Source organism: Drosophila guanche, unplaced genomic scaffold (assembly GCF_900245975.1).
Source record: "Drosophila guanche unplaced genomic scaffold, DGUA_6, whole genome shotgun sequence".
NCBI classification, from domain to species: Eukaryota; Metazoa; Arthropoda; class Insecta; order Diptera; family Drosophilidae; genus Drosophila; species Drosophila guanche.
The window spans coordinates 2,099,523-2,126,383 of record NW_022995751.1 but is presented as its reverse complement, the minus strand read 5'-3'; the positions used below and the strand labels follow the sequence as shown (position 1 = coordinate 2,126,383).

General features: G+C 44.9%; 4 protein-coding genes across 9 annotated transcripts; 3 read left to right on the top strand and 1 right to left on the bottom strand.

Annotated features, from left to right (window-relative positions):
- Window positions 1–255: 255 nt before the first annotated feature.
- On the top strand, window positions 256–6,989 carry LOC117587094 (cilia- and flagella-associated protein 410). 5 transcript variants are annotated; one of them, XM_034277572.1, is made up of 10 exons: window positions 256–1,359; window positions 1,861–1,926; window positions 4,328–4,501; window positions 4,574–4,883; window positions 5,042–5,167; window positions 5,343–5,417; window positions 6,098–6,196; window positions 6,303–6,556; window positions 6,617–6,710; window positions 6,787–6,989. In XM_034277572.1, the coding sequence occupies exons 1-10, from the start codon at window positions 1,280–1,282 to the stop codon at window positions 6,898–6,900; spliced, it is 1,392 nt and encodes a 463-aa protein (XP_034133463.1). In that variant the 5' UTR covers window positions 256–1,279; the 3' UTR covers window positions 6,901–6,989. The 5 variants fall into 5 exon arrangements, with proteins under 5 accessions (XP_034133463.1, XP_034133460.1, XP_034133459.1 ...); XM_034277569.1 differs by lacking the exon at window positions 5,042–5,167 and having other exon boundaries at window positions 259–1,359; XM_034277568.1 differs by lacking the exon at window positions 5,042–5,167 and having other exon boundaries at window positions 259–1,359; window positions 6,614–6,710.
- Window positions 6,990–9,250: 2,261 nt separating this feature from the next.
- On the bottom strand, window positions 9,251–12,293 carry LOC117587096. Its single transcript, XM_034277574.1, has 4 exons — window positions 12,198–12,293; window positions 11,185–11,420; window positions 10,518–10,618; window positions 9,251–10,414 (listed from the first exon to the last, which is right to left on the bottom strand). The coding sequence occupies exons 2-4, from the start codon at window positions 11,397–11,399 to the stop codon at window positions 10,113–10,115; spliced, it is 618 nt and encodes a 205-aa protein (XP_034133465.1). The 5' UTR covers window positions 11,400–11,420; window positions 12,198–12,293; the 3' UTR covers window positions 9,251–10,112.
- A 2,166-nt stretch (window positions 12,294–14,459) lies between these two features.
- Window positions 14,460–24,066, top strand: LOC117587092 (glutamate decarboxylase). 2 transcript variants are annotated; one of them, XM_034277564.1, is made up of 8 exons: window positions 14,460–14,661; window positions 15,591–15,659; window positions 17,408–17,644; window positions 19,523–20,091; window positions 20,161–20,228; window positions 22,067–22,145; window positions 22,794–23,138; window positions 23,195–24,066. In XM_034277564.1, the coding sequence occupies exons 2-8, from the start codon at window positions 15,599–15,601 to the stop codon at window positions 23,366–23,368; spliced, it is 1,533 nt and encodes a 510-aa protein (XP_034133455.1). In that variant the 5' UTR covers window positions 14,460–14,661; window positions 15,591–15,598; the 3' UTR covers window positions 23,369–24,066. The 2 variants fall into 2 exon arrangements, with proteins under 2 accessions (XP_034133455.1, XP_034133456.1); XM_034277565.1 differs by lacking the exon at window positions 14,460–14,661 and adding an exon at window positions 14,726–14,856.
- Window positions 24,067–24,779: 713 nt separating this feature from the next.
- Window positions 24,780–26,729, top strand: LOC117587403 (fumarylacetoacetase). The gene is made up of 4 exons (XM_034278060.1): window positions 24,780–25,010; window positions 25,372–25,589; window positions 25,653–26,254; window positions 26,321–26,729. Exons 1-4 carry the CDS (start codon window positions 24,924–24,926, stop codon window positions 26,665–26,667), a joined length of 1,254 nt encoding a protein of 417 aa, XP_034133951.1. The 5' UTR covers window positions 24,780–24,923; the 3' UTR covers window positions 26,668–26,729.
- The last annotated feature ends 132 nt before the right edge of the window (window positions 26,730–26,861 follow it).

Sequence of the window (26,861 nt, the reverse complement as noted above, 5' to 3'; positions counted from 1 at the left end):
TAAATGTTGTTTAAATAAAAACTTAAGCTTGAAGCAATTTTAAATGTTATGCTTAGCCCTGATTTAATTACTCATAGTATATTTAGTTCCTTTTGCTGTTCGATTCTTGGTCGAAATGCAACCAATCAAGCTTATCCGCTTCACACTCTATTCGTAAACAGAGGCAACAAAAAATGCAGTAAAATTGTTTTGTTTGTGTGAGTACCAGTGTTGGAGCAAAAAGCTCCATCGCTCCGGTTGCATAGTGGGCCCCAAAAGCCCCAAAGAAGTCTAGTGGCGACTGTCGTGGCGAGCGCACCGGGAGAGAAAAATTAACTATTCGTAGTTTTATGAACATAGCGGAACACTGTGTAAAGCACGCGCGAGTCTGTTCTTCCGTCTCACTCTGCCCCACACGAACATACACGAACCGAGGGAAATACCTGTACAGCAGGCAAAGACTTCGTTTGTTTTGTGGTAGCTGCAAAAACACGGTGCATGGAGAATCTGAAAATCTTTTTGTTTAACAAGGTTTGCCCCAAGATCCAAGTGTCAATTGGGAATTTAAAGCCATTGTCAGGCTATTCAAAATTCACGTTCTTACACCAGGCAAATTAACGAAAGGCAGCAAAGACTGCAAACATCTGTCCTCAAAAAATCGATCCAGACAATTGGCGAAATATTTGTGCGGGTTTAACAATCATTAAATGGTATTTTCGACATTAATTTTCGTTATATTTCGGCTTGCAAAACAGTTTTAAGCGGTGGAAGCCTCAGCTCGAGTCGAGTATAAAACGGTATATTACGTTGATAGTAAAAACAAAAGCGCAACAACCGCGGTGCTTAGTCATCCGTGCGAGAGATTCGCCGCTGCTGCTGCTGCTGCTGCTGCGAGAGATTCGCTGAGGAGGTTGTATCTCCCATACGAATTCCATTCCAAAGGAACTTCCCAACCCAAGTCGTTCATTGCATCAGTTTGAGCAACGCCTACAACGACACGCCAGTGATTACAACAGCAACAACATACGTCAGAAACACACCAGCAACAACGTCAAGGCAAATCGGTGTAATAACAGCAACATCAACACAGCCACTGCATAGATATATAGAGATATATATCGTAAGTGTGGTAACCTGTTGTTTGTTTGCCTTGCAACCTCTCTACCACATCTGAAATTGGTCATTTGTGTGCGGTTTACATATAGAGAGGAGAGCGTAGCAGGCGGGCACACCTGTTTGGTGGCGGCGGCGACTGGCGACTGGCGACTGGCTACTGCACGGGTCACTGGAAAGCAACACAATGACGCGCCTCACGGAGGAAATGGTCATCGCTCGGGCCAAGCAATCGGATCTGGGCCTAATTACAAAACTAAATTGCTGGTAAGCTGCTGCGAATAGATCAAATCTCTATTGTTAATCATGCAGGTGCAGTAGCGAACTGTAGGTGAAAGCGTACAGAGCTCTGATCTCTGTTTGGGTATCTGCCCACTTTTTGGGGCATGCTCTGGCGGCTTTCACTGGTGTACTGGGGTGCCTGTCGGTGCCTATGCCCCTCCAGTTTGACCCAAATCCCGGGTGGCAATCTTCTAACCAGTTTAGAAGTGTCGTCCACTGGCGAGAGAGTCACGGCTGGGGCTGCCTATGCTCCGCTTCGTAGTGGAAAAACGCCTGCCACTCAAGAGCTTAGAGTGCCATGAAAATGCCTGCAAAGAGCACTAAAAAGGCAGTTGAACTACTTTTTCGGGCAGCCTACTCTTAAGCCCGTCTCAGATAAAGATACAGCTATGAGGCTGCACTCACTGCACGAATATCAATCATTTGGGAGAGCCCTCCACTGCATAGCATTAACTTTGTTCCCTCTGTGTTCTTCGCTTCTTCCAGGGGCAGTGATCTCACCGATGTATCCATCATCAAACGCATGCGTGGTGTCGAGGTGCTGGCGTTAAGGTAAGTCTCATATACCTCATATAAGGTTCTACATCTCATCTTCATTTCCTGAAGCCCGCTCTGATTGAGTACGCTTCGGTTCCGCAGACAGCGAGCTACTTGTATGTACTGCTGCGAGATTTGATTTCAAGTGATGTCATCGCTTTGGCTGCGGCATCATCATTAGGCAGAAATACGAGAGAAATACTTTGGCACGCTCGTAACGTATCGCGCGTAATTAATGCAAAAAAAAACAAACAGCAAAAACAACAAGAAGGCAACAGAAATATAAGCTAAAAGTCGTGGGAGCTCCAAAATTGGCAATAGCCAGTCGCTTTGCCTCGTACTTTATCCAGCTGCGTGGCGGGGCTTGGCGTGGGCCCCTTGTGGCGAGTGCGTAGGGGGCACCACAGCTCCAAAGAGATACTTGTGAAAGATACTTTAGTACACTCAATCTGTGTCTACTCTTTCAGCGTTACTTGTACTTGTACTTGTACTTGCATGTATCTTGATGATTGCATGCCGCTGCTGCTGCTGCTGCTGCCATAAAAGGCGACAATCAGTTTTGACTGCCAAGGTCGCCCAAATGAAATCGATTCCCCCCACCGAAGTCAAAACTTCAGCGTCATCTGCTGGCAATATGCTGACAACTCTCAGATGCATGACAAAACGTATATATGTACATATATCTGTTTTTGTAGAAATATAAGTGGATTATTGTATGCAAAAGCTATGTCCATATTGGGGTGCTCTGCTCTGTAAGCTTGTCATTGAACTTGAGGTATCGCCAGAGCAGGAAAAGAATCTTAACAAAGCATATCTTATAGAAGAAATACAAGAGGCGGAGACAGATGACTTCTATTAGTGTCTTTTGTGGCTTAAACTATGACTCAACCTTGTCAACTTCGACCTTATCTTTCTCATTTGCATTTGCTTTCTCATAATGCTTGCCTTTTCAGAACTTTAAACAATACACCAATCGATTGGCATTCTAAATATTTTAAATATAAATTTAAACTTATTGAATATTGACCAAAAATGATCAAAAATGTGGTCGCAAATGATACCTAAATATGGAATGGAGAAAAAAATCTATAAGAGTTTTTGGTTGATTGGTTAAAATCTCCATAAAAGGGTTCCCAAGACCTCTACTCTTAGCAGATTTAATCTCAGTTCCGAACACAATTTTTCTGTAGGATTCCAAGAACATCTTCAGCTTTAGTACATTTTCAAGCTTTCCCTGAAAAACCTTTGTACCCTCGCTTCAGATTTATATGTCATGCCCATTATCAGGAAGCTATTGCCGCAATCAAGGCTCTTCAACTTTACTTCATCACTGAGCATTATCAGCTTGTCGTAATAGATAGGACACGGGTATGGGGTATAGGGGGGGGGCAACAACTTCTAGATCCCCTATGACTGCCTTTTTGTTTAGCATTTAACAAGGAAAACCTTTTCTTGTTGCCAGTCGTTGGGTTTCTTTTTAACTTGTTTATATGCGAGCGGGGGCAGGCACTTCGTTCTGTTGTTGTGCTAGGCCTTGCCTTCTCGTGGAGTGCCTGGGTTGGGGCTGTGGCACGCAATAAATCAGTTCAGGTGAAACGCGTTGGCGTAGGCCACATTCTCGACTTTCGTCTTTTGTCCATTTCCTTTTGGTTATGAGGAATTCCTTCATATTGATTTGAATTGCGTGCCGTTGGCGTTTATTCCCTCCTGCTCCTTGGGCCTCTCGAGTGTCATGACTCTTGCGGGCAACCTTGACGTTAATGGGGGAACTCGGATTATGCATATTTATTTCCCTTAGCGGTGCCACTCCCAGTTCCGAGTGGCGTGGCCTGCTTTAGTTCCCAGCCCTAAAAATAGGAGAAACGCTTCCAGAGCCACTCGGAGACAACTCGAGGCGGCCTCTGCTCTCCTCGAGGCAATGCACCCGTGTGCCATTTAATGATGAGTCCGTGGCTAAGTTTAGCCACTTATTTATACGCTTCCTCGGTCGGCCCCATATCTTATCTTATCGGAGGGGAGCAACAATCAAAGCACGCGCCTTTGCCTCAGGCAATTGGCCATTTGAAAGTAATTAGCATCAATGGATCGATCAATGGATGGCTAGAGGTGCTAACCAGCGTGGAAGACGCTACAAAACTGACCTACAGATGCAGATAAAGATACAAATGATGAAGCCTCTTGCCAGCGGGCGCTTCTTTAACGTCGGTCGCTGCTGTGGCATTCTTCTTTGGTTTCAAAAAGAAAAGAGTTAATGACCCCGCCACCCAGCTGCCACCGAAAGAATCTTTGTCATGATTCACGGCAGTTAGTTGGAGGCCGATGCGCCTTTGTCGCTTCATAACAGAGAAAGTTTGTTGAACCACAGACAGTGAGAAATTCTTCTGAAAATCTTTCTTCCTTTCTCTCTGCTTTGCAGCGTCAATAAAATCAGCACCTTGGCACCCTTCGAAGACTGCTCGAAGCTGCAGGAGCTTTATCTGCGCAAGAATCACATTCAGGACATCAATGAGATTGCCTACCTGCAGAATCTGCCCGCACTGAAGAATCTCTGGCTGGAGGAGAATCCCTGCTGTGAACAGTCTGGCTCCAAGTGAGTAATTCTGCGGTCTGGGCTGGAAGCCTTTAATGAGTAATCTCACAATTTTCACACCACATTTTGCAGCTATCGAGCGATCGTATTGCGCGCGCTGCCCAATCTGAAGAAACTCGATAATGTGGAAGTCACACAGGAGGAGGTGGACGATGCCTTGCGGCGTGGCGGCGGTTCGGTGCCCGAGGATGAGGTCTACGAAGATGCCTATGAGGCGCGACAGCAGCAGCGTACATCGCCGCAGCATAGCTACCCCACACACTCGCCGCCACCGCAGCAGCAGCAGCAGCAGCAGCAGCAACAGTATCATCCACAAACGCAGCAACAACCTCAACAGCAGCCACAGCAGCAGCGACAGAGTTCGAGTCCCATTATGAGAGAGGTAAATCGCTGCCATTGTCGAGACTTATCCCACGCCACGCCCTAATTTAACACTTGCCTTTGGGCTTTAATCTTAACTGTTAACTCTTAACTTAACAACTCTTGCCACGTCTTTGTGTCTTCACTCCTGCTAATCCCGTTTACATTCCCATTAACAAGCCGCTTTTGTTAGCCAGCCCGCTGGGTAATCACAGCAGCGAAGGGGCCAACACACCCAGTGCCAGCGATCTGGGTGGCAGCCAGGTGCTGCCAGTGCATGGCTCCAAGCCGCCAACACCCACCAAGGTAACCCATCAAAGAGATGGAGCAGGAGCAGGCAGTGGATCCATCCGTCTGTCTGCTTATAAATATGAATCCTAAATCAAAGTTAGAGTTAGTTCTTAGGATAAGTTCCAGTGTTAACTTTAAGATCTCTTTCCCCGCTTCCCTGCTAAACACTAATCTGTCTTGGTTTTCCCAGGAACCCGTGCATCCGCCATCGCCCATGTATAACACGTTAACCAAAGAGCAGCGCACTTCCTATCAGCAATACGATGTAAGATCCACTTCCAAACCAGCCATCGTCCCAACACGACAATATGCTGAGCCGAGCCCACTTTTTTGGGGGCAATAGGGTAGGGCGTGGATGGGGGAGGGCACGTCACACTTGGCTGAAGTAGGAGGAGGGCAATGTAACCCCTTGAAAGAGTCACGCGATGGCTTCGGCTGCGACAGCGACTGCGACATGGTTAAGGTTCGCTTTTTCCCCTCGCTTGGCCATTGGACCCATTGTCTGCTTGCTTTTGTGGGTTAAGTCACTCTGTTGACTTTGAGAGGCGAAAACGACACAGAGAGAGAGAGAGAGAGAGAGAGAGAGAGACACAAACTAAACAATAATTGCCAAAGAAGCCCAAATCGACAAGCGAACAAAAGCCAAAACATAAACGGGAGTGGGAAAATGGGTCATTATGTATGCGTAGAACAAAGGAAGGGCCCCCCCAGCTAATGAGCCATTGAAGCAGCATTAGATTATGCCCCAAAAAACCGTGCAACTCGCTCAGCATTTTGTCATGTGAATGGATAGTCGTGAAGGGAGCGGCATACCCATGCGATTTTTAACGTCTCTAATGTGCTCACTATTTTACCATGCACCACGACCCGAACCACAACCACAAACCACAATTCTTTGACCCCGACTAAACAACTAAAATGCACAACTAACCAATGCCCGAGCAGCGCTCGCCGGGCTCTGACCAGGAGAGCAGCCCAAATGCTGGCTATCGGGAGGTGCGACCAGCGCCCATCCCGCCCAGCATATCCGCACACTCCATGAAGGTAAGGGTCATGCTGCCACACGGTGTCCCCCATATTCCGACGGATGTTCAATCGGTGTTCGATGCATGCAAATCCCCTTTTCATTTTGGTATTCCCCCTTGCACAGGAATACTATCAGTCGGATCGACCGGCATATCCGGCACACTATCGCCATAGCCAGACGGACCTCACCGAATGGGAGGAGCATCAGCAGCATCAGGTGCCGCAGGTCCATCACAATCCGTACGGCAGCCAGATGCTGAACCATCCACAACGTCGCAGCGTTGGACCTGAGAGCGGGGAGCGTTTCACTGGCTATCGGAATGGAAGTGCGCGGGAAAACGGTGGCGATTGGGATCCAGAGGAAAGACCGCGATCGAGGTTAGCTGTGGGATTGAAGAGTCGTACCAGGATATTGAATATTTTATGCCCTTCCAGCAGACGCCCCGAGGGTCGTTATAGCGATTCCACCAACAACGTGTCGGCCTCCGTTGCGAATCATTACTCGGGTTATCATCGACGACCTATTAACCGGGTGAGTACATGACACAACATCGATAAGATATATGTCTATATATATATAACTGAATCATTTCCCCTTTCATCGTCAGAGTTCCAATCTACTGTCTGCCACGCTCTGCCTGGTCAAAGAGCTTGACTACGCCAGCCTGGAGGTGCTCGAGCACGCCGTGCGCTGTCGCATCGATGAGCTGGCGACTGAATGATGAAGACGTCTCTCTAATCGCATGTCGATTAGCTAATGCCCGTCGCATACCCTGGCACGCGCACGCGTAACAAATACAAATGACCAGAACAAATAGGAACGGAGCACAAAAGACACGGCAGGAGCAGAAGTAGGAGCCGGCGGATGGCTGCTTACAGAAGAAGCCCCTCGAAATCTATTATACTAACGTCTAAAGCTACAAACCCAACAAATACTTAACGATTCATACTTGCCAATGTAAATTATGATATAATAATAGGTTTAACAATTTTTTCTAAGAATATTGCTAAGGGGAAACGATTACAGATCGTGGGAGAAGGGAGAAGGGAAATAGTAAGCCAAGTTTCATTTCGATGATTTCCGCCTGTCGTTGCCTTCCCATTTATTTTGTTAACCACTGACCACCACTGACTAGCCTTCTTTTTGTACTTAAAATGCGAGGATTGTACTAATTAACTAACGCCCAAGGCGCAAGCACAATGCATCTTCCTCGTTTTAATTATAAATTAGTTGAAATGTGTTGTTGTATACTCTCTCATGAATTTGTTAAATATTTGTACACGTACCGACCACGACCACTAAACCTAATGTGACTTTTAAATTAATTTAGTTATAGTGAAGAAAAATGACACGTCCAGTTTATGTTTGCCTCTTACTGTCTACAGATTATGTTTGAATATCATAATAATATCATGCATGCGCAATAAATAAGCAATGTAACAGAAGTTTAATATTTTTCAGAATATTTACTTGAATTTGCCGATTATTTGACCGATTCAACTTTGAATGTAAAGCTTAAAGCAGTGGAAACTCTACGAAACGAAAGCTTGACGACGAAGCAGTTCACCGAAGCGTTAAACGATAGTCGTGTTTAAGCTTTCAAAGCAGTGCATTTGAATTTTATACCGCCAAACAAGAAACTTTGGGATAAGCAGTGCTTGTATTTATGTACTTTCCGGCTGCTTCAAACGATATTTTCCTCCCCGCTTTTCGGTAATCAGAAAAATGTAAAATTTTTCCTATCAAAGAAATGCCTTTTAAGGATCTACATTTATGTAGATACAATTTTCATTAGATAGTTCTCCCATTTCCCCTACCCATCCAAGTAAAAGTCCTTTGGCTTTGTTCGTTTTTTCTTTTTTTTTGTGTTTAGAGGGGCTTTACAACATTTAACAGATAATAGATATATTTGCCTTTACTTTGAATGCGTGTACATAATATTTCTGATGTTTGTTTTTCAGTATTTCGGTTACTTTCGTGGAATTGTCTTTAAATTTATGATTTTCTTCGGGGTTATTTCACTCGCGGCATACATACTAAATGGCATTTCAAGCTATTCAACTATGATTTCTTCCTATCTGCTGTATATCTACTATATAGTCATCGATCGATGCCTCTTGCCTTGCCACAACAAACGAAAACAAACTGCGAAACGGTTTTCGGTTCGGCGTGTTTGCAATTGCAATTGCAGAAATCGTAATTGTAATTGCAATTGATGATGATGTTTTTTTATAGATAGCATTTTGTTGTTATTGATTTGATTATTATTAATTAATCTGGTTTGGGGTTTAATGGGTTGTGTGCTGTTGATATTATGGTTCCTTAGCCGCAGTATTCATGGCAGAAACGCAACGCCTAACACATATACATATACATAAATGCAAGTGCATTGGAATACGATTAGTATTTGTATTTGGTAATTAGTGATTGATTAACGTGCTACACATCGATATACATACTGAAGCCGCATTAGGTTATCAATGAATGTGCTCTGAATAATGCTTCTTAAAACTCCTGTCCTGGCGATATTCATCTTCCATCTTCTAATAAACTCGTAATTATCGTTCGGTGCAATATATTGTAATATTACTATTATATATAGTATAGGTGCGCGATTAAGTAATTAGTGATATTTAGACACTGAATACCCAAATCTCCATCTCCAACTATCTTTCATCTTTCTTTGTATTATTTCTAGTAATTATTGTCAGTCACAGCGTCGCGTTTTTGACACAACAACGTGTGCTAGCCATTGACTAGGGTTTTTTCTTGAATCAAAATAAAGTTTAAATACATTATTTATATTATTTGTAGGGCCTTACTAAACTAGTTGCAAGGTGGGGCACATGATGTTGCTTGCTCCCCACCCTGCCATAAATTGACGCATGTCTTCCAGAATGCTTTTTGCTGTTGTTGTTGCTTGCTGAAATTGTCTTCCATTTCATACAATGCGAAAAAATGTCTTCCAAACACACAGATAATGTTAGCATATATATATATGTTATATATATATATATAGAATGATATCTATAATAATTGTAAATGTATTCGCGGGAATTTCAGGGTTTTTGTTTGTCCCGCTTTTGAGTTTGTGATTTGCAATCGCAACTCATTTTTGTGTATAGATATTATATAGACCAATATCGTATTTACTCGTATATATTCATATTTATATCTGTAACCAACACTAAACTCTTGGTTAATGTGACACACATAATTGATGCCGTTAAGCAAAAACTGAACTGAAACAAAAACTGCTCGGATACTCGCATCAACTTCAGATAGCCTCCTGCCTCCTGCTTCGTAAATTGATATGCTGATTCCATCCATTAAGAAATCAAAAGTCTGAAGTGTAAGTAATTGATTTACCACGATATGTTGTGTTTGTTGATATTAATTGGTTGTGTCTCCCTATTCCAATCACCTAATACTTTTTGGGGGTATGTGCCCCCCCACCGGATACCAAGGGATGAATGATCTTTCGATCCTTCCTTCTATCCAGCGAGGGGTACACTGGAAGCCCTGTGTGATACTGCTGTTGGATTCCTCCGCTTACATTCTATAGTTACGTTTTTTAATTGAAATTAATTACAAATTAATTGATTCGCATAGGGAATTTGTTTCGAATTTGTTCGCTCTTCCTCCGGCAATTGCGCGTGATTCTCTTCTCTGTTTTCCTCGTCTATGATTATATTTTTTTGATTTACCATTTTTCTTCTATAGTTTCTTGTATCTCTTTACAGTATTTTCAACTAAACTCTCGCAACAAGATATGGAATATAGAATATATATGTATATATATATATATAAAGACAACACTAGCACTAACTCAAATCCAAAACGAAGAACAACAAAATGTTATACAACTGTCGAATTATATAATATATAAATTATTATTTGTGATCCAGCACCTTCCCTTCGCACCTGGGGTTATCAGGTGAAGAACGGCGATAGATCACAGTTGCACAAAGACCCGCCATCGCCAGTCTTGCAGAGCGACTTGCACAATTCGTTCCAGTCGGGTGTCGCCGTAGTCTCACCATCCGAGGCGGCTGCCACAGCTACAGCTACAACTGCTGCCTCCTGGTATTCCTCGGTTCTGGGACCATGTGTGGCATTGCCCTGCACAGCACTGGCCTCCTCCTTCACCTCCTGCACCTGGCATGGACTGCAGCCGGACAGCGAGCGATGCCTTTGCTGGCAGTAGCTCGTACAGAGTCTATCGCCCACATTATCTGAAAGAATTAGATGGAAAATATGGAAATGGAAGAGCGTTAGTTGAGGAAATAACACAGACTAGGCAGGGATAGTTAGTATATATTCTATGTGGACACTAACCCCTTGGCAGTCCACACAGTTGCCCGCACTTGGCCGCATCAATTTCCGGTCTCAGGATCGTAGAATGGGCCTCGCCAGGCGTCGCAACGCCCAGGCCGGCTCTGTAATGGAGAACGGGTACATTTTCTTAGTTGTTTTTCACTGGGTGAAGTGTGATTATCTTATTGGAATCAAATTATTTGCCGAGTAAAATGTTCAACTATTTGTGCTCTTTTATAGCGCTTAAACTTAGAATTTTTGTTTTCATTTAGTCAGAAGGACAAACGTTCATTTCCTCCGAAAATAACACTTGGCATGCAGCGTAATTAATCACTCAAAAAACACAAACACTCTAGAGATATTCTTTGATTCACCGACTCAGATATGGGTACACCCCGTTCAGGTGTTGAACATATTATAGTTTGCTTGACAGTCGCGATTACGATGGACACTCGAGAGACCTCAACACCCTCACTCGAAGTGCCGCCGCCGCCGCCTTCCACAGTCGAGTATTCAATTGCGGATTTTCCATATTTAATCGTTATATTATCATTATGAGTCCACACAAAACACTTCAAGGCGGTATTTTTCATTTTTTTAAAAGAGATTTATCTTATCTCTGGCACTTGTTCATTTCAGAATCCTTTGCCTCCAAGGACACTTGGGATTTGTTTCTTCCGAGACTTACCCGCAGAGCTCTTTGCACACCAAACTCCAATCCTGAACTACGCTGCTGGGTTGTGCGTCTTCAAGGATTTGGGCTGCTGCAGCAGCATCCCCTGCTGCTGCTGCTGTCCTTCTTAATGACGTCACAGAGCTTTGCGTCTGCGCAGAGCAGAGCAGGAGTCCAATAGCCAATGGCAGGACGTCTCCAAGTCCATATTGCTTTCCCTGTCGCCACATGGTTGAAGGCGCAGCGATAAACTACAGAAAGAGACAGAAGGTTAGGTATTGGTGGGGTTGAAAGGCGTTAGGAGGAGCTGTGAGAGTGGGGGCTCCGAGTGGTGGGGGCCAAGAGTCATGGCTGGCATATGTAATGGCATCTGTGGGCTGGATCAGGAGCAGCACCAGGCTGTGCCCCGCTGTACAATAGGAGCAATTGTGCTCGAAACGCAATTATCGCGCGCCCCGAATGTAGGCAACAAAAGCAGGGCCTCGTCCTGCGTCCTGTGTGCATTGTGTTTCCGATTTCATGCGCTTGATTTGCCAAGCCCAAAGGATTATGCAAGCGCCATCGATTGGCAATGTTCCAGGAATCTCCAGCTGCACCTCTTCCATGGGAGATTTCATCCATGGGGATTCATCTATTGTTTCTGATAAGCAGCAGCTCCCAAGCCATAAACTGCGGGCCCGACTTTATAATGGCAGCTTAATGACAGTCTAAACTGGATGCCCCAACTCCTGTTTTATAAACGGGACCCCGGCAGCTGTTGCCAAATGAAACTTTTTTCGGCACTTCCGCCAGTTGAGAGTTGAGAGCGAAAGAGGACGCGTCGGCCGGCCCTATTCAATCTTCCTGGGACTCGTCTCGCCGCCAGAAACGCCACCCGTCACTGCACCCCACCTTGGTGATAGAAAAACTCCAAAGATTTTAGCATATCTGGGTTATAGGGCCTATCTGCGCTACGTGCAAACACAGCCAGGTAAATATTTCATAACCAACTGCAGATATTCCTTCTCCGTGGTTCGGTTTCTACTTACTTTTATACGTAAAAAGGGTTTGATAGCGATTTTATACGAATAACGTTGTCCGTTCCGTTTGCCAGCAGTTGTTCAACTGAACCTACAGGGCAAATGGTTGCTAAAGCTAATAATAATCCATCCATAAACCTTTTTTTTGATGAATTTGTCGGCTGCCGTGATAGAGTCAAGTGCGAATACTGATTCGGATATCGCAGATTTCCAATGCCATATGTCCCCGCCATAATTGTTCCTGTCCCGTCTATTGTTCCTAGCCATCGGATCGCTGATAAGAGATAATTATTATTGGTGGCTTTTGCCTCTGAAGTGGGGGATTTTTACTTCAATAACCCCATGCCAGAAGTTGTGTGTTTGCTCTGCAATCGAGAATCTTTGAGTGACACAAGTGATGGATGGGACCACAAAATGGTTAAGCTGCGCAGTCCATGAGTCAAAAAGATAATGCAGCTGGGCTTCCACAGGTATTTAACGTGATTTAAGAAGACATTCCTAGAATCTAGATTATGGTTGTTAAAACAACGCAAATGTAGCAAAAGTAAATCATAAACCTCCATTGGAAATGTTTAAAAAGATAACTAAGCTTTATCAAAACATACAGTTTGATATAAGATAGAGACCAACATGATCAACGTAACCTTCTTCAACGCAAACAAAGCTGGCCCGCAGCCAGACCAAGCAGAAGCTTATATCCCATCACACGCTTTGTTTATGGTACTCTCTCTCTCTCTCTCTCTCGCAAGCTTACTGAAGCTTACGCATGCAAGATCAGACCTGCACTAAAGCTTGTTGCTTATCTCTTCTAGCTTGAGCGTGCAGTCCGCTGCTGCTGCTGCAGTTCTCTTTCACTTCTTCTAACTGCAAACAGCGCAGAGCAAAGCTCTCAGCAAAGCGTGCATGAACGATCGTGTTCAATGCTGTACAAACAGAGATATTGTTGGTTTGGTATATTGCCGTTACACAAACTGCCTTTAAATAATAAATGAAAAGAAACTCCATTTAAGGTTTTCAATTTTAAACATTAACCAAAAACATTTACCATCTTATGGCCCCCATAATCGTAAGCATAACAGAAACCTCTTTATATGTATGTATTGTTGGCATGGGTTGGAGTGTAAAGAAATGATGCGAAGCAAAGTTACTTAAAAAGTTACTTATCGAGTGGCATGGCCCGCCTCCGCACTGCTGAGGATGACGCACGAGCTGCTTCTAGAAGACTTGGCAAAAATCCTTTTCCAGCAGCAAACAGCAGCAGCAGCTGCTTGCTGTCAGATAAGAGAGGGGGCACAAGCAATCCTGGAGGGATGCTGATGTTGCCCCTTCCACTTCTGAGGGCAAACATTTTCACATTTCTCGTTGTTTTTTCGCTTTACCAGGCAGCTTGATGGACGTCATTTTAAATTTCCCTAGACCCCCCTCATTGCCTACTGCCACCCGAATATTCTGCCACCCACCAATTACATAAGTGTCCTACCATGTGCGTGTGTAGAAGTGTTTGTTGTGTGTGTGAGACTCTTGAAAGTATGCTATGAAATTCGTTCAGCTGAAAATAATGCAATTTCCCATCTAGATAAAGATATTTTCCTGCGGAAGGGGTGGAGAGCCCAGCTTTGACCCAAATATAAACTTGTTCTATATACTCACACGATTATATGGCAAATGTATATGCCATACATAGTACATGGACTGCCGAAGTGTTACATATAGGGGGCGAAAAAACAGCAACAGCAATTATGTAGACTTAGATTGCTTTCTCTTCTGATTGCTCGCTGGGAAACAACTCTCATAAAAAAGTTGTGCGTTGGTGGGGCCATTGTAAATGTCAGAAACAGTGGCAGAAATTAGTTTGTTAATTAGCTTTTCATTCTGCCACGTCACAGGAGGAGCAGCAGGAGGAGGCTGAGGATGGGTCCTGCCTGCTGCCTCCTCCACAGTCCTGCGCACATAATTTGACTGTTCCGTTTTCCGTGTGTGTATCTGTTGGCCGCCCACAGCCAGTAGCTCCGCCCACGCTAGCAGCTCGACAAACAAAGATGGTTGCCCCAAAAATCAATGACGTCACGCGTGGCATACCCATACACAGAAATCCTTGAGAGAGCGAGCTCCATGCTCTCGCTGTTGGTGAAGGTTATGCAAAAGCTCCATAACTGTTTCTCTGTGTGTGTGTGTGTGTGTGTGTGTGTGGGCAGCCATTTTGTTGAGCGAAAAGAAAAGCTTCGTAGGCGCCACAGACGCTTGGTAAGGCTCATAGCTCCGCAGATCGTCAGCGAGTGTAGGCTGCTGCCCTCAGAAAAAATCAGACTTTTGTTTCAGTAATATATCCGAGTTTATCAGAGTTCTACACATAAGCATACAATAAATATATTCCCCCCATATTTAGTCGAGTATTTGCTCCGTCCCGCGCGTTTGTGTGTTTTTCATTTCAATTGAAAAGTGAACGATTTGCTCGTGTTTTGAAAGGACTTGTGTAAGTTGTGTAGTTTGCTTCTTAGTTAACACGTAGTACCGTAAACATTACTCGCAGCTCCATCCCAGAGATACTCGTTTCTCCACCTCATTTCTCGCACATTTTATTCGTCCTTCACATCGTTGGCCACAGTTGCCACAGTAGCCAAAGTGAATTATCTAAGGCAATACATCGACGATATCCGCAGGATAATCGGTAAGATTCCTCAGATATATTCCCGTATACTCACAGAAATCATTTCCACATTACTTCTCATGGATTTGGCCTTCTTTTGGGTCTCTGATTTGGGGTTACATAAGTCTCCCGGGCACAGTCAAGGTTTATCGAGTGCAGCTGTCGCGTTGTCTGTATCCCTATGTAAATTTTGGCATATACAAGTACAAACATATATGTGTATATATCCATATATATCGTGCTGGAAAACACACAGGAAATTAGCTTAACACTCACTGCGCAACAGCAGAAGGCGTTCCAATGGAAAGAGGGGACACGAGAACCTCCCTTCTTCTTCAGGTGGTGTGGGTGTTGGGTATATGAAATCAGTGTGTATACCTCCCACACTCCAACATTGCCCTTCAGTTGTCCTTGCTTCTACCCTCACACTACCAAACATTTCTATTTATTTACTCGTTCATTGCATTTTCACACTCTAACAAATTTTCGGAGGTGGCTTGTTTGTTTGTTTCTCTTCGATTATGCAATTTCTAGTCAGCAGTGCGAAAAGGAGAGTGCGATGGTGGGAGGCAGACTTATGTAACAGACGCAGGGTCTGCCCTTTAGGGTCTCTGATGGCATAACATTTTACCATACACTTCATTTGGCAGAACATTACTTGTCGCCTACACAGGGAAGGTCTTTCATTTGGGACAGCTGGTGCTCACATCTCTCCTTATTAATGAATCTTTTTCTACTTCTTTATACCATTGCAGAGGAGAAAATGTCGCTTAATCCGAACGGGTATAAACTGTCCGAAAGGACGGGCAAACTGACGGCTTATGGTGAGTAACAGACAGTCATTCAAGAAGCTAACACAAATAAGATAAATATAGGAAAAATCACTATCATATTCTTAGTATTCTTACAAATATCTGACATGGACAGAGACCTCTCCCATTAATGCATACCCATCCCTCACTTTTCCCTTTATTTATTAACTCTGAAAAGTATTTCCAAGAGATATTCTTGATGCAGCGTGCTATATAGTTGGATCTAAATATAATAAACTATTAGTAAAAACGTTTGGGCCAAAAAAGATATCATTTCATCATGAAAATAATTAAATTTATATTTTCTGAGATTTATTTTTCCATGTTCTGAACAGTTAAGAGACACTTGCAAGTTGTTCATGGAATAGCATCTATCTTAAGTAGTGTCCTAAGTAGAAACCAAAAAGAAACTTTATTTCAGACCTTTCTACTCTTTGGCATCTTCTTTGGGTAACCAAGGAGGTCGATACCTCTAAATAGTTGACAAATGGCTAGCACTCGTTCCACAACATTTCTCTACAACTTATGCCCATGAACCGGACTATCTGCCTTTCTGTCTGTCTGAAACATTTACTAGTAATAATTCTGGCAAACATTGGGCCTTCCCCTTACTCCTCCTCTGCCCAGGCATAGCTGCACACAAATCGCTTTTGGGTTGAGCAAATAATAAATGAGTGTTAAACCGACACTACGACTGGCAAACAAAACAGGAGGTCTGCCAAGGACATGAACAAGGAGCTGGCTGTCCTGAACACACGTCTCCTTGATAAATGGCCTCTTGCACACACTGTCCTACACTCTAGCTGTTTGTTGCTCCTGTTTTTGTTGGCTTCTGCTTTTGCTCCTGTTTTCATGTGTTGTGTGCCTTTGGCTTTGGTGGAGCGTGAAAGCGGTGCGACTGTTGCCTTGTAACAGATTTTCGACCGACAAACAGAGAGACACACAGACAGACAGACAGACAGACAGGCGCGCGGCAGAAGTCAAAGGAGAAGCCACCACCCATGCCCAGTCAGAGGCCCTGGCCAGACGCGTGCATCAAATTGAAAGCCCAACAAACATAAACCGTTTAGTCACAGGATATTGCGCACGCCTGAGAAGGACACACTGAAATCCGTGGTCGTGTGTGAAGCGTCTGTGCTTAATGCTTGCTCCTTCTGCAGGATCAGGCAGGGAGAGAGAGAGGGACGGAGATGGATAGTATGAAGGGTGGCTGGGCGGCTGCCTTTGACAGGCAGGCAGGCAGTCAGGCACATTAAATTTTATTTAACTTTTTGCCGTAAACTCAAGGAATGTTCAAAATTGCTACAATTTGTCGTGCAACGACTGCGGCAGCTCCACCCTGCTCCCTGGTAATCATCCGCAACGTTAAGTTTTCCAATTGATTCCCGGGTAGCTAGCTACTGTTCCCATTTGCCTGGTGGCTTAGTGGCCAGACCTTAAGTCCCCGCACAAAGCCCTAGAAATTAATTGCAGCCAACGCTGCAGGATGACTCGCAGCACGACCACCAGCTGGGAGTTGGCCTTGCTTTGGGGGCACACACCCCACCGCCTTGTAGGATGACCATAAAAAGCTGGTTATGAATCTCAGTCTGCCCCCCGGAGGATCCCCACAATAATAATAGCCATATATCATGATAAGAGCGCTGCCTGTCAGCGTTGGCAGGGGCCACACGCTTTTCATATTTTCCCGATAAGCATTCTCACATTTTTGCTTTCCTTTTTTTATGTTCTCTCTCTCTCCGCCCTTCGTTCTTTATCAGATCTCATGCCCACAACAGTAACTGCCGGACCGGAGACACAGGAGTTTCTGTTGAAGGTGGTCGATGTGCTGTTGGATTTCGTTAAGGCCACCAATGATCGGAATGAGAAGGTGTTGGACTTTCATCATCCAGAGGACATGAAGCGTTTGCTGGACCTGGAGGTGCCCGATCGAGCGTTGCCGCTGCAGCAGTTGATCGAGGACTGTGCCACCACACTGAAGTATCAAGTGAAGACGGGTAAGCTAATCCTTTGTGCCTCCTGTCTTATCAGCTCTCTGCTGTGTTTACTCAGTCCCGGGTTAATCAAATTTGTTGCTGCTTAGCATATGTCCTCTGTCCTCTGACGGACGCGTGCCTACGGACTTTGCGGTCGCATTATAACACAAAGTGTGCAGCCTTCTAGATAAGCACATTAGCATATTGATGGCACAGACACAGCAGGAAGCGCCATCAGACAAAGCCATTTTATGGCCCATTGAGCCATGGCCCAAAGCTGGTTTACACCTTTCAAAAACACTCGTAGTCCCATCAATCATAAATCAGGGAAAGGGTTTGGCTGTGGGTTTCCCTCTTGCCTTGTTGGCTTTCGCAGCCAAAAAGTCATTCGCACGTTTCATCTCTCTCCTTCGCTTTATTTTTTGTTTGTTATACGATGAATGTCCCTGCTGATTTCATTTCATTGAAAATTAATGCCTGGGGCAGCTCCTGTGTGTGTCCATGTCTCTGCTCGCACGTGACCGCAATTGTGTTTGGAGTATCGATAATAAGCGTATTTACTATACAAACTCCAGCTCGTACCCCTGCCCAGCAGCCACCCCCGGAAGCTGTGGCCTTGTCGTCGGAAGCAGGCGTTTGCTTCCGCGATTTGCCTTTGCCAGGAAATGGGACTTTGCTCTGGCATACTCCCTGCCCCTGCCCCTGCCCCTGCCCCTTGTGGTTGGCTGACAAAAATTGAATTAAAAGTGTACGCAATCAAGGCTGCCCGCTGAATAAACATAGATTGCATGGAGAAAAGAGAGCATATGAAGAAAAGTTTTCCAAAACTTCTTGTCTTTAAGGAGCTGCTCCTGCGCTGCTCCTCCTGCTCTGACAGTGCGCCAGACTCCGATAAGAGTTCCCATTTATGATCCGTAATCTCACATAATGCGCGCGCTGTCAAAAAGCAAGGGCAGAGCAGGCAACCTGATACGAGGACAGCGACATCCTCTGCCATAAAAAAGGGGGGAGCTTTAATCAAAATCCGTTGTTATTTTCTGACTCGCTGCATTCCTGATCCTTTGATGCGAATGAATGACTGCCTTGCTCAGTCCTCTGGCCAAAGTTCTGGCCCTGCTGTCTGCTGCTGCGGCTGCTGTCTGGGTCGAGGGTAACTCCTGCGCAAATTGAAATGTTTGAATGCCGACGCTCTGGCAGAGTCCTTGCCGCTGTGCGTGTGTGGGTGGATTTAGCCTTGTGGGCAATGGGATTTTAATCACACGACTTATGGCACTCAAGATGTGAACTGACAGACGCCGAAGGGTTCAAGCAGGAACAGGGGGAGACGGCACGGCACGGGACAGCTTCCTGATGCTTTTCTGAAAGCATTCCCTGGTTCGCCGTGGCAGTTTTTCCCAAATCGAAGCTACAATTAGCTACAATAAATGAGCAATTTATGGAGCTCTTCAGTCAGAGCAAAGACTAGTGATTACAGCACGAAAAGAACTAAGATCCATCTTCCATCGATTGGCCAAACAGGACCTTGTCCTGACGTCTGCCCTTGAACATATGCACTTCCGCAGCGGCTGCCATTGGGGGCGGCCTTCAGTCCATTCGAGACCAGTCAGCCGTGCTGCTTTGGTTTGGCCTTTGTTTCAGCCCTCGAATATATTTTTAATAAAACAAAAAACTGTGGCAGAATGCTGCCGGAAAGGAGGGTATGGGAAATGGAGGAAGATGAATCCAGGCACGATGGAAGCCCAGCTGCCAGACACATCTGCTGTCAGCTTAGGCACAGAGACAGCCAGGAGCGACAGCCATGGCTAAATGGAAAGCATTTTCAGGCACATTAAACACCCAAACAGGCGACACAACATATTCCCCATCCAATGATATATTCTCTTGCTCCTCCCCCCGCAGGACATCCACACTTCTTCAATCAGCTGTCCAATGGACTCGATCTGATCTCCATGGCTGGCGAGTGGTTGACGGCCACAGCCAATACGAATATGTTCACTTACGAGATCGCACCGGTGTTCATCCTCATGGAGACCGTGGTGCTGACAAAGATGCGTGAGATTATCGGTTGGTCCGGCGGCGACTCCATCCTGGCACCCGGTGGCTCCATCTCGAATCTGTACGCCTTTCTGGCTGCGCGGCACAAGATGTTCCCCAACTACAAGGAGCACGGCTCTCGGGGCTTGCCCGGCACTCTGGTGATGTTCACCTCGGACCAGTGCCATTACTCGATCAAGTCATGCGCCGCCGTCTGCGGCCTGGGCACCGATCACTGCATTGTGGTGCCCTCGGATGAGCACGGCAAGATGATCACCTCCGAGCTGGAGCGATTGATACTCGAGCGCAAGGCCAAGGGCGATATTCCCTTCTTTGTGAATGCCACCGCTGGCACCACTGTGCTTGGAGCATTCGATGATATCAATACGATTGCCGACATTTGCCAGAAGTACAATTGCTGGATGCACGTCGATGTGAGTATTTACTTTGGAGGGATTTACTTTATTTGGGATATTTCAATGTGTTTCTTTTTGTATTTAAAGGCTGCTTGGGGCGGCGGTCTGTTGATGTCTCGCAAGCATCGTCATCCCAGATTCACTGGCGTTGAGCGGTAAGTAGAAGTTACTCGTATTAAAGCAAGATATTAGACGCCCTTCACTTCTAGCAGTTCCTCAACAAACCCTTGCACTCTTCTCCCTTTTGTCCTTAGCAATTGTCGAGCTCATTCATCATCCGAACTGAACTCGGCATGAATGGCATGGCATGAACTCGCATGCCCTGGGGCACCCTCATCGTTGCCTTTTTTTGTTGCCAAGTCAAAACACAAATTGAAATCTCCGCTTGGGTTTGGGCTTGTGTTTTGTGTTGGATAAATTTAAATCTAAATGCTCCCAAATGGCCCGCATCGCTCGGCTCCCACTCTCTCTGCCCCTTTGTCGGAGAAAATCAACTTCAACATGTGGGAAAAATCTCAATTTGTCATTTAGTGGGTCCATCAGGTGTTCAGAGCTTACAGGGATTACAACGACCAAACAGACGGAGAGTGCCCCAGACAAACAAATGAACAAAGTGGATTTTCATCCAACCCGCGACCTACAGGGGGGTGGCATGGCATGGCCTGCGTGGGCATTACTTACGCAACAATTACGACAAACAATGCGAGTGGCAGTGGCAGGGCTGGCAGAGTAAGGGAAACTGATTCAACCCCGAGGAGAGGAATTTTTAATTTTAAAGCAAGAACCTGAAATGCACTTTAGCACCAGGAGATGGAAGACCCATTCCTAAATCCATTCCAGAATGGAGAAATCCTGCTCCAACTCCGCCTTAAGAGTGAGCTTAGGCAAATGTGGCAAGTGCAGCTGTCGTTGTCGTTGTCGTTGTCGTATTGACAGACTGCGGTCAAGCAGGAACAGCCTCCTTTAGCCTCCTCCTTAAAACACTTTCAAATTGATTGCCTCCTTCCATGCGGCATCCATCCATCACCCACAATAATGGCTCCTAATGCCAGCGTCGTTGTGGCATGCAAATTGAGGCTCTTAATTGAAAGGCTCTCAATGCGAATTAATCATTAAAATGCCCATACAGCTGACAAGTTGCGTTTGCGGCATTTTGGGGGCTTACAAAAAGCCCTGATTAATGGTCCTTTATTGGAAAACCTCTTAAATTCGCTGAGTTTCAGTATGCAAGAAGTTTCTTAAAACAATTGAAAGAAAATGTAATCTGCAGCGATTGAGTCAGTGACAAAAGCATATGCGGGATATAAGAATGTTAAGGGTTTATAGAGGACTGTAGCGACGAAGGGTATGCCCAGTGCTTGGATTTATTGAGTGCTGAAATTATAATTTTTTGTATTTTTTAAATACAAAGAAAAGATAACTCCAATTTTTTACTTAGGTAGTTAAACCAATGAACTATAAATATATTCAATTGCATATAAATAGGTAACATTTTGTAGGCGCTGCAACCTTTTTCTATAAGCTTCTCCCAAGCCCGAAATACCCTGAAACTCCCAACCAGAAGAGGGCACACAAAAAACCTGAAGCACACTTACAGCCACTCCATAAGGATCATGTTTATAGACACCCAACCACCCACCAGGGAAGAGGCTGGCAGGCAGCCAGCAAGCTGTGGCGCACCCACATAACTGTAAATAGCTCCCCCAGGGATGTTTAGCTGTCAACCCTCACCGAGTCGTCGTCGTCCTTCGCCCCCGGGAGGGTTGTGTCTCTCTCGCTTTTGAATTCAATTAAAGTGCTGCGGCCTGAAATTGCCACAATTTATGGCACTTGCTGTGGATGGCAGCGACCTCTCGCCTCGCCCCTTATGCCACACAGCAGGGGGTAGGTGGGATGGGTAGGCGGCAGCCTGCCACAGTGTGGCAGCTTAGTGTTAATTGTTTGTAATTCGTAATTGAATGTCTATTTACGAATATGATTTGACTTTTTGCAGCGCCGATTCGGTCACCTGGAATCCACACAAACTGATGGGAGCCCTGCTGCAGTGCTCGACTATTCATTTCAAAGAGGATGTAAGTAGATCAATGAAACATATATTTGTACATAAATAAAGGAGAGACTATATGTAATCTATAGGGATGAGGTAGAATCAACTTTATGCGCTTTCTGATGTTATTTGTCCAAGATATAATTATATAAAGTATAGGCACCACGTGGGGCAGCTATCACTCAAATGATTTATCATATGTAAATACAACAATTTCCTTGGCTCCTGCAGCTCAATCCCATATCTAAAAAAAATACAATTTTCCTGCCCCACCACCCCATAATAAACGATACCCAACATTCTTTTGGATACACATTGAACAATGTTTGTGCAAAGAATTCCAATTGTGTTTCGAACAATTCCTTGTTATTCTTCATTCCAAACAACGAACGAGACCAGACGGACAGACAGGCAGGGGTTGTCGCTGACACACAATGCAAAGCATAATGAAATCTTTGGCAACCCTGGTGGCTCGAAGGCCAAATGCGCCCAGTCACCCTCCTTCTTCGGTTCGTTCTACGACTTTTTACATTCATTGCAATATGTTGCCATCGGTCACAGTTGCGTCTTTTGGCAGGCGGGAATTTTAATTAAAATTTCAGCTTGACTTATGGCCAAAGAGAGAAAGGAGAGAACAGAACGTGAATTCAATATCGATTATTATCTTCAACAGGGTCTCCTCATCAGCTGCAACCAGATGTCGGCGGAGTATCTTTTCATGACCGACAAGCAGTACGACATTAGCTACGACACTGGAGACAAGGTGATCCAGTGCGGACGCCACAACGACATCTTCAAGCTGTGGCTGCAGTGGCGCGCCAAGGGCACAGAGGGCTTCGAACAGCAGCAGGACCGCTTGATGGAGTTGGTCCAATATCAGCTGAAGCGCATACGCGCCCAGTCCGATCGCTTCCATCTGATCATGGAGCCAGAGTGTGTCAATGTTTCGTTCTGGTATGTGCCCAAGCGGCTGCGTGGTGTGCCACATGATGCCAGAAAGGAGACAGAGTTGGGAAAGGTAAAGGAATATGCTCTGAGGGAAAGGTATAGCTTAACTCTCTGTTTCCTCTACAGATTTGTCCCATCATCAAGGGACGCATGATGCAAAAGGGCACTCTGATGGTGGGCTATCAGCCAGACGATCGACGACCCAATTTCTTCCGTTCGATCATCTCATCGGCCGCCGTCACCGAGGCGGATGTGGACTTTATGCTGGATGAGATTCATCGTTTGGGCGATGATTTGTAAGCGGTTCTCAGGATGGAACGACAAAGATAGTTCGTACAAAAAGCATATCGGGAGACCGCAAAATGAATCAAGAAACAAGAATCAAGAAAGATCATCAGAGTTCAATGTTGAATGTAAATTTGTTTGTATCTATAAAGTGTTTGCTAGCTGTTCCTTTTCCGATTCTTCATTCCGTTATCTGTTATACGTTAACCGTTATCCCAGTGGCCAGCGTTGGTAAACTTCATATAATCGAAGCATGTTAAAGTGTGACGCGAAGAGGCGAAGGCTAGTTTTGTTTGGGGTAAACTATATCTAAAATTGACATCGGAAACGATCAGAGAAAAACTATAAGTATATAATATTTGAATATCTATATGTACCACAGCCACCACCAACACCACAACTCACACCACCAGAACACGGAACACGGTCCCATAAACCCACACAAAAACCGTTTAGAAAATGATATACATATGAATATATATATATACTGTTGGAAAATACTGTTGAATGGTTAAACGAACGCTATCTTAACATATCAGGAAGATGAAGCTAAAGAAGGAGAAGGATTTACGTTCCGTTCCGATTCATTTGTTATGTTAATTGTTTGAACTATTTTGCGGAGAGAAAAGTTACCTAACTACTATACTCGTATAGAGACGTTGATCTATGGCCATGCGTACCTTTATAGAGAGACCTGTGCTTGTTACTTAAGAGGAAGATGAAAAGCTGAAAGAGGATCTAGGGATGCAAACCATGCCATACCTAGATCGTATCTAGTCCAATTATCGAACTGTGCTATATACTCGTCTAGAGAATTAAATACGTATAAACGAATTAGTTGGAGTTTAGTTTGCTATAGCCACAAACAAAAAAGAGTCGATTATTAAACTCAATTATAAATGTTGGAAATGCCTGTTGTATTCTATGAGTTTTATTCTTTCAATTTCTGTTAGTCCCATGGAAGGTATAGGAAAAGTCAGAGGAAGGAAAATTCAACACAACTCAGACAAATCATATACAAAAAACAGAAACAACACACGAATCGTTTGTCAATTCAATATACAATACAGATCGAAACAGGTCATAAATAAAAGATATAAATATATATATTTAATGTATTGTATTGTATTTTAAATGTGTGTTAACTAAGTTGACCCCGTAATAGAGATATACCATGTGTACATCAGATATTGATTCTCATTTTATGTATATGTATAAATTATTGTATCAGATCCCCCAAAAATTATTCCAACATCAAAATATAATTATAAATGAATATATTATATATATAAACGAATGATAAATCAAAATAAAAGTAACCAAAGCGCAGTACCTAGCTCTCTTTTTATTCGTTCTCTTATTGTCCACATTTCTCTCTCTCTCGTTTTGGGGGCTTGATTTGTTAAGAGAAACAAGTTAGATCTGTTTGGAGAGTGCTTCCAGTATATAAGGCGGATCTTTATGGTGGGCTCGCTCATTCGCTCTGGCTTCGCGCACTTTTCTAGTTGTCTGTTTCAGTCTACTGATCCGCACCCACCTTCCAAAGTTCTACAGTTTCACTGCTTCAAAGATGACCCAAAGTTTTGTGCCAGTGCCCGCGGGTAGCGATTTTCCCCTGGAGAACCTGCCCTATGCTGTATTTAACACCCAAAGTAATGTAAGTACTGAAAACCCAAAGAAAATAACAGAATTTTCCACAAGTTCAATCAATATTCATGTAATTTTGAGGTAAAATCATAAAAAACATAAAAGATTTACCAGTTTTTGCTCTCAAGTTCAACCATTTTCCATGTGACTTTGAGCCTATTCTAGATGTTGTGCTTCGTTCTAGAACAAAAACCACTTTGGGGCATAACATTTGCATACTCAGCCGGCAAACAAGTTTGTTTAGGAAAACAATATGCTAATCTTAACTCAAAATAACTTACTTATAAAACACATCGTACCATCTCGCGGCTCTGATAACACCCATATCGTATCTGAATATCGTAATTTAATTCTCTATCTCTGTTCCACAGAAAGCTCATCGCTTGTGCGTGGCCATAGGACAACATGTCCTCGATTTGAAAGCTGTCTCCCAATTATATCCACACCCCGTGCAGGAGAGCTTGCGGGCGGAGACTTTGAATGCACTCATGGGCTTGGGCCATGAAGCTTGGGATGTGGTACGGACACAGACTCAGAAGCTCTTGCAAAAGGGTTCGGAACTGGATCAGAATGTGGACCTCAAGGAAGTGTAAGAAAGGAACAGTTGGATCAAAGCTTTACCACCCTTAACCGAATTCTTTTACCTTTTTAGTGCCATCATCCCACAGGCGGAGATTAGCCTGCATCTGCCTGCCCAGATTGGGGACTATACGGACTTCTACTCCTCCATCCATCATGCCACCAATGTGGGCATCATGTTCCGTGGTCCGGATAACGCGCTCATGCCCAACTGGCGGCATCTGCCAGTGGGCTACCATGGGCGTGCCAGCTCTGTGGTCGTCTCTGGCACACCCATTCGCCGTCCTCTGGGTCAGACGCTGCCCGAGGGCGCCGAGAAGCCAGTGTTCGGTGCCTGCCGTCTGCTCGACTTTGAGCTGGAGATGGCCTTTTTCATTGGAGGCCCCGGCAACCGGTTGGGCGAACCCATTCGCGTGGACGAGGCATGGAAAAATGTGTTTGGCTTCACTCTGATGAACGATTGGAGTGCCAGGGATATCCAGAAATGGGAGTACGTTCCACTAGGTCCATTCACTGCCAAGAATCTGGGTACTACCATCTCGCCTTGGGTGGTGCCAACGGCTGCCTTGAAGCCTTTCCTGCTGGACAACTTCCCACAGGAGCCAGAGGTGCTGCCATATCTGCGCCAGAGTGTGCCCTTTAACTTTGACATCAATCTGGAGGTTTCCCTGAAACGTAAGCAGCAAAAGAAAGATCAATTCTGACTCCTGTGTTTCATGTGTCCTCCATTCTTCTTTGCAGCTTCGGATCAAAATGAGGCTCTCATCTCAAAATCCAACTTCAAGCATCTGTACTGGACGCCACTGCAGCAGATTGCCCACCACACTGTCACCGGTTGCAACCTGCGTCCTGGTGATCTGATGGCTTCTGGCACAATCAGTGGCGAGACCCCGGATTCGTATGGCTCGCTTTTGGAGTTGTGCTGGAAGGGTACCAAGAATGTGGAGCTGCCGGGCGGCAAGAGTCGCAAGTTCCTGCAGGACTTCGATGAGGTCATAATTCGGGGGCACTGCGAGAAGAACGGTCTGCGCATCGGTTTTGGGGAGTGTGTGGGGCAAGTGCTGCCCGCCCACCCCCTGCCGCAGTAGGGTCCAGTGTAAGCTCGTGAAATCTCGCTGAATAAAATAAAAGCCAAAATGGGAAACAAAAACACGCTCAACAAGTGCTGTAAAGCTCTCTTTTAGTGTTGCTCTCCCACTCTAATGCTCGCTCTCTTCCCCAATCGCTGACTCTGGCATTCTACGCTGCTTCGTAAATACACGCATGCCTTCTTCTTCAGCCC